The sequence below is a fragment of the Myxocyprinus asiaticus genome, chromosome 7, assembly GCF_019703515.2.
Source record: "Myxocyprinus asiaticus isolate MX2 ecotype Aquarium Trade chromosome 7, UBuf_Myxa_2, whole genome shotgun sequence".
Classification (NCBI taxonomy): domain Eukaryota; kingdom Metazoa; phylum Chordata; class Actinopteri; order Cypriniformes; family Catostomidae; genus Myxocyprinus; species Myxocyprinus asiaticus.
In genome coordinates this window covers 50498876-50512901 of record NC_059350.1, presented here as the reverse complement: position 1 = coordinate 50512901, position 14026 = coordinate 50498876, and the positions used below count along the sequence as shown (strand labels likewise).

General features: G+C 38.3%; 1 protein-coding gene across 1 annotated transcript; it reads left to right on the top strand.

The window, feature by feature from the left end:
* The first annotated feature begins 3366 nt into the window (after window positions 1–3366).
* Window positions 3367–10562, top strand: mdh1b (malate dehydrogenase 1B, NAD (soluble)). Its single transcript, XM_051702189.1, has 9 exons — window positions 3367–3388; window positions 3489–3601; window positions 4181–4315; window positions 6078–6220; window positions 7099–7613; window positions 8636–8777; window positions 8993–9168; window positions 9584–9723; window positions 9820–10562. Exons 1-9 carry the CDS (start codon window positions 3367–3369, stop codon window positions 9856–9858), a joined length of 1425 nt encoding a protein of 474 aa, XP_051558149.1. The 3' UTR covers window positions 9859–10562.
* Window positions 10563–14026: the final 3464 nt, after the last annotated feature.

Sequence of the window (14026 nt, the reverse complement as noted above, 5' to 3'; positions counted from 1 at the left end):
GATGTTAGTGAATTTTGGAAGAAAAATTAACTAATGCATCAAGCTACAAGTTTCTCGAACTCGAACTGCTCTGAGCGGGATTCGAACTGCATGGGAGGCAGCGCACGCTAATGAGGAGGCTAAAGCCTCTAGTGTCAGTCGTTAGTTTTTTAAGTCCACCTATTGAGGCCAGGGGAGTAAGGTTTACACATTGGACAGCTACACACCAGCTGGCTACTGTTACACTCACCCCCCTAAACCTTACTCCCATCTGGGTCACGGCACCACTGTAACCGGTCCTGCTTGAACCGCTCCGAGCGGGATTCGAACCAGAATCTCCGGCATGGGAGGCGGGCACGTTAACAAGGAGGCTAAATGCTACAGCCTCTAGTGCACCTCTTGAGGCCAGGGGAGTAAGGGAGTAACTGTATTATATTACAGTTACAATTTAAATCATTGGTAATCACAATACACTTTTATTACTTTGTCTTTTATTGTCATTTGTTTCATTTAATATTTAGTCTGTTCAGTTGGAAAACATTTATCCATATAAATGATGCAATCAGAGGAGCTTTCTAACAGCAGTGAAACATTTTCTTATGATTTGTTTCATCCATATGAGCGCTTTCACACTGTTGTGAGTGAAAATATGACGTCATGAAGGAACTTTTCCCTTGGGAGCTCAATAGAGAGGCTACATCATGTTTCTACAGCTTAACAAAAAACAGTTCGAAAAGCTTTGACAGATGAAACATAAATCCAATGAATACACGACTACATGCCTTGTCAATGTTTTTATGCGTTTAGGGTATTTTTACAAGAAATGCTAACCAATGTTGCCTTCAACATCGGCGCGGTTATTTTTTTATATGAATTCTGTGAAGAAAATTCACATTAGAGCATAACATTTAGTAAGACCTTTGATATTAAAGAAAAAATATGTACTGGAAAATTTGTATTCTTGATGATAATTTAAATATTGCTTTCCTAGAAAAATATCTTAAATTCCTTAAAGCAAGAGACATTTACTGGAGTAGCAAAACTGCACAAGATATTTAGGGTGTTTTTCAGAAAATGTATTTTTACAGTAAAGTTTATTTTCTTACTTTATTTACAACCCCAATTCCGAAAAAGTTGGGACAGTATGAAAAATGCTAATAAAAAAAAAAAAAAGGAGTGATTTGTAAATTATTTTCACCCTTTGCTATATTGAAAGCACTACAACTGCATATTATATGATGTTTTTCCTTGTGAATTTAATTGTTTTTTGAAAATGTACAGTCATTTCAAATCAGATGATCGCAACACGCTCCAAAAAGTTGATACAGGGGCAGTCTAAGACTAATAACAATTTGACAAGTTGAATTAACAAGGCGATGTGAAACAGGAGATGTTAAACAGGTGAGGCAATCGTGTCATAGTATATAAGCAGCCTCCAAAAACAGCCTAGTCCTTCAAGAGCAAGGATCATTCGAGACTTGTTAATTTGCCAACAGATACTTCAGCAAATAATCCAGCACTTTGAGAACAATGTTCCCCAAAAACAAACTGGAAGGATTTTGGGCATTTCACCCTCTACAGTGCACAATATCTTTAAAAGATTCAAGGAATCTGGTCAAATCTCAGTGTGTAAAGGGCAAAACGAAAACCACTTCTGAATGTGTGTGATCTCTGATCCCTCAGATGTCACTGACTTAAAAAACATCATTCATCTGTGATGGATATCATGAGCATGGGCTCGGGATTACCTTTGACACTCAACACCACTCGCCGCTGCATCCACAGATGCAAGTTAAGACTTTACTATGCAAAGCAGAAGCCCTACATCAACACTGTCCAGAAGCGCTGCCGACTTCTCTGGGCTCGGTCTCATCTTAGATGGAAAGTAGAACAGTGGAACAGTGTTTTTTGGTCTGAAGAGTCCACATTTCAAATCGTTCTTGAAAAACACAGCTGTCATGTTATCCGGGCCAAAGAGGAAAAGGGTCGTCCAAGCTGTTATTTGCATCACGTCCAAAACCCAGTGTCTGTATGGGCCAGGGGTGTGTCAGTGTCCATGGCATGGGTAACTCACACATCTGTGAGGGCACCATGAATGCAGACAGATATTTAAAACTTTTGGAGCAGCATATACTTCCATCCAGCACCATCTTTTCCAGGGACGTCCCTGCATTTTCCAGCAGGACAACTTCATACCACATACTGCCCAGATTTCAAGTACATGGCTGTGTAAGCAGAGAGTGTGGGTGCTAGATTGGCCTGCCTGCAGTCCTGACCTGTCTCCAGTTGAGAATGTGTGGCGCATTATGAAGCGCATTAAATGACAATGAAGACCCCGTACAATTATGCAGCTTAAGACTTACATAATGGATGAATGGGGGAAAATTCCACTTTCTAAACTTAACAAACTTGTGTCTTCAGTGCCTAAATGCTTAATAAGTGTTATTAGAAGAAATGGTGATTTTACACAGTGGTAAACACTCGACTGTCCCAACTTTTTTGGAGTGTGTTGCAATCATCTGATTTGAAATGACTGTACATTAAATAAATAAATAAATAAATTCACAAGGTAAAACATCATATAATGTGTAGTTGTAGTGCTTTCAATATAGCAAAGTGTGAATATAATTTAAGAAGTCACTCCTTTTTGTTTTTATTAGCATTTTTCATACTGTCCCAACTTTTTCGGAATTGGGGTTGTATCAACAAATTCTCTGTGTTTTGAACAATTATTTTATGTCAATTATTTATAGTCAAACAGAAAAAAATGTAGTTGTTTCAGCTGAGCTGTGTTTGAGGGAATGGTCATACGCTCTTGCAACTGAATTCTTTTATATCGGACATGTGTACAGTATAGCAGATTCTATATCTCTACCAGCACCTAAGAAAAGGAAATCTGAGAAATATTAAATACCTACCAAGACATGCTGCAGCTGCATCCTGTTGGAAAATACACTAGATTACGGTGTTAACCTAAAAAATTAATTTGGAGCCTCATGTGTGTATTTCAAGTATGTACGTGTATGATCACGATTAGATCTGCTTGGATTAACTCACATATTATTACAGTTGAGCTGCTGTAACAAAAAATAATAATGAGTGTTTTATATTGTAATATAGTGTAATAGTAAAGTACTATTACAATAATAATAAACGGCATAATAACTTTGGTGTGAAGCCGTATTTCTTACAAATCAAATAATGTTTTCAAAGCACACATTGTATTAAAAAAAAAAAAAAAAAAAAAAAATCAATGTCTTAGAAGGCGCTTCATTTTGTGACCACCAGATGGCAGTAAATTAAAACATGCAGTGTCTCATGTTTTCTTCTCGTGTTTGTTTTGTCGTCCTGGCAACACCGGACGCTCTTGTGGATGGGGATTCAAACATGGCAAAGTTTGTTCTTGCAGGTTGGTCGGTTTTGTGGCTAAAGAAGCTGTCAAAATATCACTTTAATAAAAGCATGCATTATTCTCTTATGTATTATATTCTATGCATTCACCTGTACAGGCAAAGCTGATTGTCCTTATTATGCAAAGGCTGAGCTACTTTCTGATATGCTGCAAAGAAACCTGCCTGATTTTCATATTCATAAGATCTGTGTGCACCCCGATGACTGGAAGGTAAACCTGCAATATGAGCCCATGTTTAGCTTTGAGAACTCTTTGATCATTTGCATGCTGTAAAGCATCTTAAAGGTGCACTCAGTATTTTTTTCGTCATTTAAAAAGATTTACTTTAAAATAACTTAATTGTAATTTTGAAACATCTGTATAAATTCATGAGCACTCACATGAGATGAAGACTCTAGTCACATCAGTAACCTTGTGAAAAGGCTGTTCAACTCTACATGGAGAGGGTCCCCTCATGGGGGCTGCCATGTTGAGATCACATGACCAGCTGAATACTACTCGCTTAATCTCAGTAACAGCCATGTTATTGGACACTTTCATACTTGGATTATATTAAGCATGTCTGACTGTGAATAGTGAATTTCTACAGTGGCGTCGGTAACTCAAAATTATTGATTTTGAATGATGCTGCATCCACCGCTAGGTGTCACTCTAAGTCCAAAATGACACATACAAAAAAGTTTCTGAGTGCACCTTCATAATCAATTTAGTTTTAATTTGTATGGTGAACTAAAATGCCATTTGATTTAATTTATTCACTTTGAGCTTGGATTATTTATCTGTGTCTAGAAATGGCTGGATGACACCTGTGCATCAAATGACTGGAAGCATTCAAGTTCTCCTATAATTTGGAGGGAGCTGATTGATCGTGGTGGGAAAGGCATGCTCCTCGGAGGCTTCAGTGATTTCCTTGAGCATGTTCAGGTTTGCATTGAATAATGAGATACAGTGCATCTGGAAAGTATTCACAGCGCTTCACTTTTTCCACATTTTGTTATGTTACAGCCTTATTCCAAAATGGATTAAATTAATTATTTTCCTCAAAATTCATAATGACAGCGTGAAAGAAGTTTGTTTGAAATCTTTGCAAATTTATTAAAAATAAAAAACGAAAAAAATCACATGTACAGAAGTATTCACAGCCTTTGCCATGACACTCAAAATTGAGCTCAGCTGCATCCTGTTTCCACTGATCATCCTTGAGATGTTTCTACAACTTGATTGGAGTCCACCTGTGGTAAATTCAGTTGATTGGACATGATTTGGAAAGGCACACACCTGTCTATATAAGGTCCCACAGTTAACAGTGCATGTCAGAGCACAAACCAAGCCATGAAGTCCAAGGAATTGTCTGTAGACCTCCGAGACAGGATTGTATCGAGGCACAGATCTGGGGAAGGGTACAGAAAAATTTCTGCAGCATTGAAGGTCCCAATGAGTACAGTGGCCTCCATCATCCATAAATGGAAGAAGTTTGGAACCACCAGGACTCTTCCTAGAGCTGGCCGCCCGGCCAAACTGAGCGATCGGGGGAGAAGGGCCTTAGTCAGGGAGGTGACCAAGAACCCGATGGTCCCTCTGATAGAGCTCCAGCATTTCTCTGTGGAGAGAGAAGAACCTTCCAGAAGAACAACCATCTCTGCAGCACTCCACCAATCAGGCCTGTATGGTAGAGTGGCCAGACGGAAGCCACTCCTCAGTAAAAGGCACATGACAGCCCGCCTGGAGTTTGCCAAAAGGCACCTGAAGGACTCTCAGGCCATGAGAAACAAAGATTGAACTCTTTGGCCTGAATGGCAAGCGTCATGTCTGGAGGAAACCAGGCACCGCTCATCACCTGGCCAATACCATCCCTACAGTGAAGCATGGTGGTGGCAGTATCATGCTGTGGGGATGTTTTTCAGCAGCAGGAACTGGGAGACTAGTCAGGATCGAGGGAAAGATGAATGCAGCAATGTACAGAGACATCCTTGATGAAAACCTGCTCCAGAGCCCTCTGGACCTCAGACTGGGGCGAAGGTTCACCTTCCAACAGGACAACGACCCTAAGCACACAGCCAAGATTACAAAGGAGTGGCTACGGGACAACTCTGTGAATGTCCTTGAGTGGCCCAGCCAGAGCCCAGACTTGAACCCGATTGAACATCTCTGGAGAGATCTGAAAATGGCTGTGCACTGACACTCCCCATCCAACCTGATGGAGCTTGAGAGGTCCTGCAAAGAAGAATGGGAGAAACTGCCCAAAAATTGGTGTGCCAAGCTTGTAGCATCATACTCAAAAAGACTAGAGGCTGTAATTGGTGACAAAGGTGTTTCAACAAAGTATTGAGCAAAGGCTGTGAATACTTATGTACATGTGTGTTTTTTTTTTTTTGTTTTTTTTTTACATTTGCATTTAAGATTTCAAACAAACATCTTTCACGTTGTCATTATGTGGTATTGTTTGTAGAATTTTGAGGAAAATAATGAATTTAATCAATTTTGGAATAAGGCTGTAACATAACAAAATGTGGAAAAAGTGAAGCGCTGTGAATACTTTCTGGATGCACTGTATGTCAGGTTTGTTTTTAATGACTGTCTGACTATACATTATCTCACTAATTACATTATCTAACAAATGAACATTGAAACTATTATATGAGAAGATAGAGAATGTTTCCATATACGAGAAAACCCTTTTCTGCAGGGTTACTATGGCGTCACCTCAGATATGACCTCTGATCTGATGCTAAAAATCGCAGCAGAGAATCTTCAGACCAAAGAACTTTGTGTGCAGGAGGAAGTTCACCGATGCAACTCTTTCAGATCTCTGCACATCTGGATAAGCAGGTGGACATCAAGACTTTTTGACTTTGAGTAATTGAGAAACTTTACCTGTGAAGAAAATATCCTGGTCATATTTTACTCCAAAATCAAAAGGAACAAATAAGAAATTATATTTAGCATATAAAAATGAAGCCTATTTTTAAAGGTCATTAAGATTTTTAACATTGTGACATTATGTTCATCAGTTACACCCATTTTAAACTTCAATTCTCATTACCGCAACATGAAAAAGATTATATATAATTTTTTTAATATCAATTATATATTACTTTGTAAAGTGTTTTTACATCATGGTACCAAGGTGCCTTACTTTTCTCTTAAAGGAATATTCCGGTTAAAAGTGAACTCAGAAATTTTTTTAAGTATGTCGAAGTGGCTTACACTGGCTTACACGGACACCTAGTTTTCAGTTACCAATGCCATTGTAGAAATTCACTATGCACAATAAGCCAGAATTAATTTAATCCATGAGTGAAATTGTCCAATAACAGGGCAGTTACTGAGATTAAGCGAGTAATATTCAGCTGGTCATGTGATGCTAACATGGCAGCCCCCATGAGGTGCCCCTGCCCCATGTTTAATAAAGAGCTTTTATAAGGTTACTGATATGACTGAACACTTCATCTCACATGAGTGGTTATAATTTTATACATGTGTTTGTTATTAACAGTTGTTTTTTATTCCATCCACAAGACAGACAAACACAGCATAAAATACAGAATCAGTTATATAACTTTTAGTGCATATCATTAAAAAATACACATTTTCTCCACAGATAATAGCCTATTCATATTTTGTTACTTCATGTAGTCTTCAAGTTCAATATCATCTATATATTTAGGTGTAATACCTTCTAACCCACGTCAAAACCTGTCTTTCAGTGCTCTGAACCCCATCTGCTACAGCCTTATTCCTGAGCTGTTCAAGCCAGGATTGTTCCCAGAACTCCCCACCATCAGCCTTCACCTCCTGGACGTTGGAGGCTCCGAGGAGTTGTTACAAGGGCTCAAGATGGAGACAGAAGACCTCGCTCTACCTCACCTCCATGAGGTCACTGTCCATTTAGAACAGACCCAAGCATTCCAGGAAGCCCACCTAATTATTTTTCTGGATGATCTGCTGCCAGAGTGCAAAATTAATGATGAGCAGGATGACAAGGACCACATGGTGAGCCAGGTAACAAGAAATTTTTGTTGCTATGGGCAACTCATCGAGGCGAATGCACAGAAAGACGTAAGAGTGATGGTGGCAGGAGACTCCTTACTTAATCTGAAGTGCTCGCTACTTATTGAGAACGCACCCTCCATTGACCCTCACAACTTTGTGGCCATGGCAACGCAACTGGAGTACGAGGCAAGAACTCAGCTGGCACAAAAATTGTCAGTGAAAACAGCAGGTAATGATTATAGTTTCTGAGTTTCTTAGTCGAGGTGTAAATATTTCCTCTGATATTAAGCACGTTTAAAAGCACGTTCTTACACCGGTTATGCTTAATAAGCCGACAACGTGTGAGGTCATGTTACGGTGTATGAATAAATCGATTGACACGGGTAGATTGTTGCGTGTTAACACATCAATTGCAGTTCTCACTGGCTAATCCAATGTGCACACGTGTTTCTTGAGGATTTCTTGCTTTGTCTGATTTGTAAAAAAAGCAGATTTTTGGAGTAATCAGCATATTGGTATGGATTACAATTCTTAACTAAAATGTGAAATCACGATTCACGATTCAGGTCAATTTGATTCGATTATTTCACAATTAATTCACAATTAATTCATAATTAATTCATAATTAATTCATAGTTATTTTCAAAAATAATTGACAAAATGAAATACACTTACAATGGAAGTGAATGGGTCCAATCCGTAAACCTTAAAATACTTACTGTTTCAAAAGTATAGCCATAAAATGTAAACAATATTCAAGTAAACATGATTTTAGTGTGATAAAATTGCTTGCTAACTTTATGTGTGTAAAAGTTATAGCCAATTTTACATCTTTGTTGCCATGATGACGTAATGCCATAAACACTAAAACCCTAAAACAACCATAAAAACGATGATTTAAACAACTTTACAGCTCAAATAATAAATGAGTTTTAACAGAAGATTTAAAGTGCTTTTATAAGTGTCACATTTCTGCCTTCAGATCCTCCAAAAATTGACCTTCCATTGTAAGTGCTTCACTGTAATCACGATTTTTGCTTTTTTTAAAGAAAAGGAGAAACGAGTCGAAATTCATTTCTTTGGTTATCAACATTATGCCACAAATGCTGTCGACTGAGCTTAACTTGTATTGAACTCGAAATATTCCTTTAAAAGTAATTGCCCTAATTGAAAGGCAAAAGCTGTACTCTGATTACAAGAATTTAAAATGTTTGTTTATGTCCAGATATTCCACTTTTCTTAAATTCGCAGACATCACTAAAGTCATCATATGGGGCAACATCAGTGGCAGTTCCCACATTGACCTACAGATGGCAAAGGTTTTCAAATGTGATGGCGCTGTTTGGGGACCAGATGGCTTTTCTCAGCATGTCATGGATATGATTTATGATTGGTAAAGATCATTGTCATGCATGACTCTACACGCTTTCATTAAATTCAATTAAAGCTTTATGATTCATGATAAGGGTTATGATTTTATTAGTAATGTTCCATTTCAAATGTATTGTGGTTAAAATGGATTGTCATCTTTAGATTCACATTCCATATATACAGTATATGTGTGTTATTTGCCACCAGTGTAATTATAGTCATGTGCTCTCTTATTAGGAAATGGCTGATGTCAGATTTTATCGGTTTAGTACATAAACACCGTGACACAATTTCATCCAAGACCAACAAAGCCACAGCCATATCAACAACCAATGGAATAGTCACAGTTTTAAAGGCCTGGAACAATAATGTGTCTGCAGAGGAAGTCTTCTCATTGGGTGTACTTAGTACAGGCAAGATCATCAGTTTGAATCACAATCAAATGGTTTAACATTAAAGCACAAGATGAGACACGTACGCCAATTGTGGCAAAAAGGTTTTAGACCCCTTTTTTTAAATTATTTACTATCTTAATAGACGTTCCTAGTTTTATTGTGCATTAATCATCAATGCACATAAATAAATAACAATAAATAGTGTTTGTCTTTGTAACAAAAAATTTGTTTCCAATTAAGTTTCATGTTGACTTTAACATTACAGCATAGTACTATGAGATATTGGAACACATTATGCAAATTTTGCCAAACATCTCAAAAAGATTGTGTGTAATAAGGTTTTGGACTTATCGTTATTTTAGAAAACACATTTTATGGTTTTCTAGTTTTAGTGTAGTGTTAGTAATAATGACTGATCTTTTCAAATCTTCAGGACAATTTGGAATTCCAGTAGGTTTGGTGTTTTCAATGCCTGTGAGCTTCACGGATGGATGCTGGTCAGTATTGTCGGATGTGACTATAACAGAGGAGTTGAGGATGAAACTTTGGACTTGTGTTGATGAACTCAGAATGGTTAGTGCATGAATCCAGTTAAATATAATATATGCCAGAAGGTTTTGTGTGTTGCTACCTGGTTAATCAATATTGTTTTTTGCATTTGTATTACAGGAGAGAGACATTGCGGCTAGAATACTGCAGAAAGGATGAAGATACATAAATCCATCAAAATGACAGATAATGATTTTAACAAAAGTAATATTTGTTAATATTTTAACAGCTTTGTGGATTTTTATTTATTCTTATTTTCTTAGCTGGGTGCAATCTCAGAGTTACCTGTAAATGGCAAGTTTGATGACTTTGCAGTAAGCCTATATAAACGGCCATGTTTAGCACTCAGTGTTTTACTCTATTTTTTGGAAATACATTAACCTTATAGGTGCTGTAAGCGATTTTATCCATTCTACTACCACGAGACTGAGCCGTTGGATTAGCCACCCCCCTCTTTCCAAAAAGCCTGCTCTCCAAAGATACCAAATGAGCTTTATTGAGGCCTACATCATGCAGAAATGGTTGTTAACAAAAGCAGCAGCAAAATAGCACCCTGAACTGACAACTGTGATGAACAACATGGCATAAAAATGGCAGTAAAGCCTCAATAAATTGCTGAAACTACAATGCAATGAGAACGTGCAAAATGATTGACAGGTCGAAAGCATCAGACGTCTCCTCAGTAATCTGCATATTGGTATAATTCATGTACCTAACACAAATAATTTGCCTTAGCAAGCACCACTAAGTATTTATGCAGGATATACAGTGGCAAGTAAAAGTATGTGAACCCTCTGAAATCATCTGCATTTATGTATAAATTTGTCTTAAAATCTGGTTTGATCTTCATCCAAGTTACAATAATGAACAAACACAATCCGTTTAACTAATAACACAAATTACTGTATTGTTCTTGTTCATACTGAATAAATCATTCAAATATTCACAGTGCAGGTTGGAAAAAGTATGTGAACCCCATGGCTAATGATGTCAACAACAGCTAATTAGAGAAAGGGTTACGAAGTTATCTTGAAGAACTTAGATATTCATCTGTCCACAGTTAGATAAACTGTTTATAAGTGGAGTACTGTGGCTACTCTCCCTAGAAGTGGCCGTTCAGTCAAGATGACTCAAAGGTGCACACCACAGAATATTCAATAAGGTAAAAAAGAACCCTTGAGTGAAAAACAGCTTGAAGGAATCATTGGAACTAGTTAAAATCATGAGTCTACTATACGGAAAACATTAAACAGGCATGGTGTCCATGGCAGGACGCCACAAAGGAAGCCGCTGCTTTCCAACAAAAACATTGCTGCACACCTAAAGTTTGCCAAAGACCACCTCGACACTCCACATTGCTACTGGGAAAATGTTTTGTGAGCTGATGAAACTGAGGTTGAATTGTTTGGGAAGAACACGCAGCAATATTGCGTAAAAAGGGCACCGCATACCAACATGAAAACATCATCCCAGTGGTGAAGTACAGTGGGGGGAGATTCATGATTGGGGCTGCTTTGATGCTTTGGGGCCTGGATTGCTTGCTATCATCGAGGGAAAAATGAATTCCCAAGGGTATCAAGATAACCTACATGATAATGTCAGGGTGGCTGAGTGCCAGCTGAAGCTCAGTAGAAGTTGGGTGATACAGCAGGATCAATGACCCTAAACAAAGTAAATCCACTACAGAATGGCTTCAAAAAAGAAAATCCATTTTTTGGAGTGGACTAGTCAAAGCCCAGACCTTAACCCAGTAGAGATGATGTGGAATGACTTCAACAGAGCTGTTCACACCAGACATCTTAAAAATGTGTCTGAGCTGAAGCAGTTCTGTAAAGAAGAATGTTTCAAATTTCCTTCTGAATGTTATGCAGGTTTAATCCACAGCTACCGGAAACGCTTGGTTGAGGTTATTGCTGCCAAAGGAGGATCGACCAGTTATTAAATCCAAGGGTTCACTTACTTTTACAAAGCACTGTAAATATTTAAGGGATGTGTTCAATAAAGACATGAAAGATTGTAATTGTTTGTGTGTTGTTAGCTTAAGCACAATGTGTTTGTCTATACTTGTGACTTTCATGAATATGATACCACATATTATGATAAATTAATGCAGAAAACAAACTAATTCCAAAGGGTTCACATAATTTTTCTTGCCACTGTAAGATTTACACTATATAAAGTAATGCAGGTAACTGCTTGGCAAAAGACCAGTCAACAGATGGATTTGAACAGGAGAATTCTGTTTGGGTTTAAGAGGAAGGAGAATGCTGTGACACTGGCTCAATTATAAACTCACTCCGATATAACAAAATCTGATTGCCTTAATTGTAACACCTTTCCCAAAAGCATCCAGTATTGTAGCAGGTTTGCCTCACCATCTCTGCTCAGAAGTTGGGGAAGAACACCTAACGAGAATTTTAGTTCATATCCAGACCTATGTAATGTTTGTAATGTAATGTCCATACTCTTGAGACATATCGCCCCCACTTACTGAGATTACAGCCACCTGCTGTGACTATAAAAAGCATGACCATCTGCCTTTGGTTCTGTTGCCAGCTCACTGCAGGCCTTCACAAACTGGCTGTCAACATAGTAGCTTTACCTCAGTTGCACTTTTTTATGCCTGGTTTTTCCTCTTGCCGTTCCTTGTGCATACTCAGCAAATATTTGATGTAAAACAATAGCAGCTGACTGGGATTAACACCATGGTAGCAGCATATTGTGAGAGAGCGGCATCTGGGCAGAGTGAGGCCATGGAGATGATTGGTGAACAAGTTCCACTCGCCCGTGTGTGTGTGTTGAAAAGAACATTTGTATTTGTAATGCTGAAAAGTGTTGCATTAAGGAACTTACGTTGGATTGTTCACCCGGCTTCCACTTCCTCCTCCTAAGAGTGCAAGAGATCTGTCACAGCGGCGTTCCGGTTTCTCTATTAAATCCCTTAAGTTAAGAAAACCCTTAGTTATACTTGTAAGTGTATTGTCACAAAGGGATTTCTTGCAACCGGTAGCTGGTTTTGACTCGACAAAGGTGGACTCGTACCCAACATTTGTGTAGGTACTCTAACAGTCAATAAGACATTGGCCATGTCCAAAGTATTGCACTTGATGTAGACATGCAATCTTCTGGAATTTTGCTTGTGCGTGTCCATGATGTCCATGAGATCATAGGGTGTTCCATTTTGCTGCAATGTACAGTACCTTTGATGTGCCCTTATGTGAAGCCTGCATTATCAAAATTGACAACTACCCAACAGTTTATGTGGCATTATATCACAAAAGTGTGGACTTATAAGAGGACTACAAAGGCTGAGGGTTGCATTTGCGAGAGGACCAAGCAATACCCAACAAGATCACACGGGAAATCAATATGTTGCTTCTGAAAGTTCATGTACGCTGAAATCAACCCCATTCAGCCTAATTACTGACAAGCACCATCAAGTGTGAATAAGCAGCTTTCTCCACAGCAACGTAATTTCCCCGCAACAAACATGGTATCCGAGCCAATTAAAAATTTGCTATTTTATTCCCCATTGCTTCACTTTGTTACCAGATATTCCATTGTTGTTGCTGTGTTTGTAACCGTAACCTTATATCATGACCTGCAGTGGAATTGTGCTGCAATATTTAAGTTCCCCTCTTACGTAAAATTCAGCAATTCCCTTAATTTAGGAGCACATATACGTGATCATCAATATTTTACATTGATGTGTATAAATGGGTATAGTTTATAGTGTATGTGCTTTTCCCACTGTATCCCCAGAAATTTTGAATTCTTTCTGCTGTGTTGACTTGTTGTTGGGCTCCATCCTATGATGTTTGTTATCCAGTCTGCCCACACACATGCACACTCCTCAAAAACTTATCAGAACGCCGCTTGTGTTTACATGACCACATTAATCCGCGTTCTCCAGGAGAAACCTAGTTGTGTTAAACCACTTTCTCTTAATCCCTTAAACGGCATAAGGAAACCTGCGTTGTTTTTTACATGAATTTTAAAAATGCCGCTTACTGCAAAAGCCCTGGAATAAACCGTTTTCTTATGTGCATGTAAATGTGGTCATTGTGAAATCGCCGACAGTAGTTCGAAAGTTCTTCAGCTAAAATCGGTCTGTGCTTACTGAAATACAAATCACTGCCCCCCCCGTGGACAAAGCTGTGTAAAGGGGACACAACCTATTGGTTCGGAGTGGAACTTCAATAAATTGCCCTTTGAAGGTCTCTGTGTTGTTCTGTCTTTTCTGAGCACTGAAGTAAAGCAATTATTGTTAATTTACACTTTACAGATTGATACTGTCTCCAATTTAAGTAGACCTCTAATTTATATT

What these genes read in the sequence shown, in the direction of transcription:
- mdh1b (XM_051702189.1), top strand. Translation starts at nt 3,367, where the DNA reads ATGGCAAAGTTTGTTCTTGCAG. An exon ending in ATTGGGTGTACTTAGTACAG is followed by an intron (nt 9,169 to 9,583) that starts GCAAGATCATCA and finishes TCAAATCTTCAG; the next exon opens with GACAATTTGGAATTCCAGTA. An exon ending in GTGTTGATGAACTCAGAATG is followed by an intron (nt 9,724 to 9,819) that starts GTTAGTGCATGA and finishes TTTGTATTACAG; the next exon opens with GAGAGAGACATTGCGGCTAG.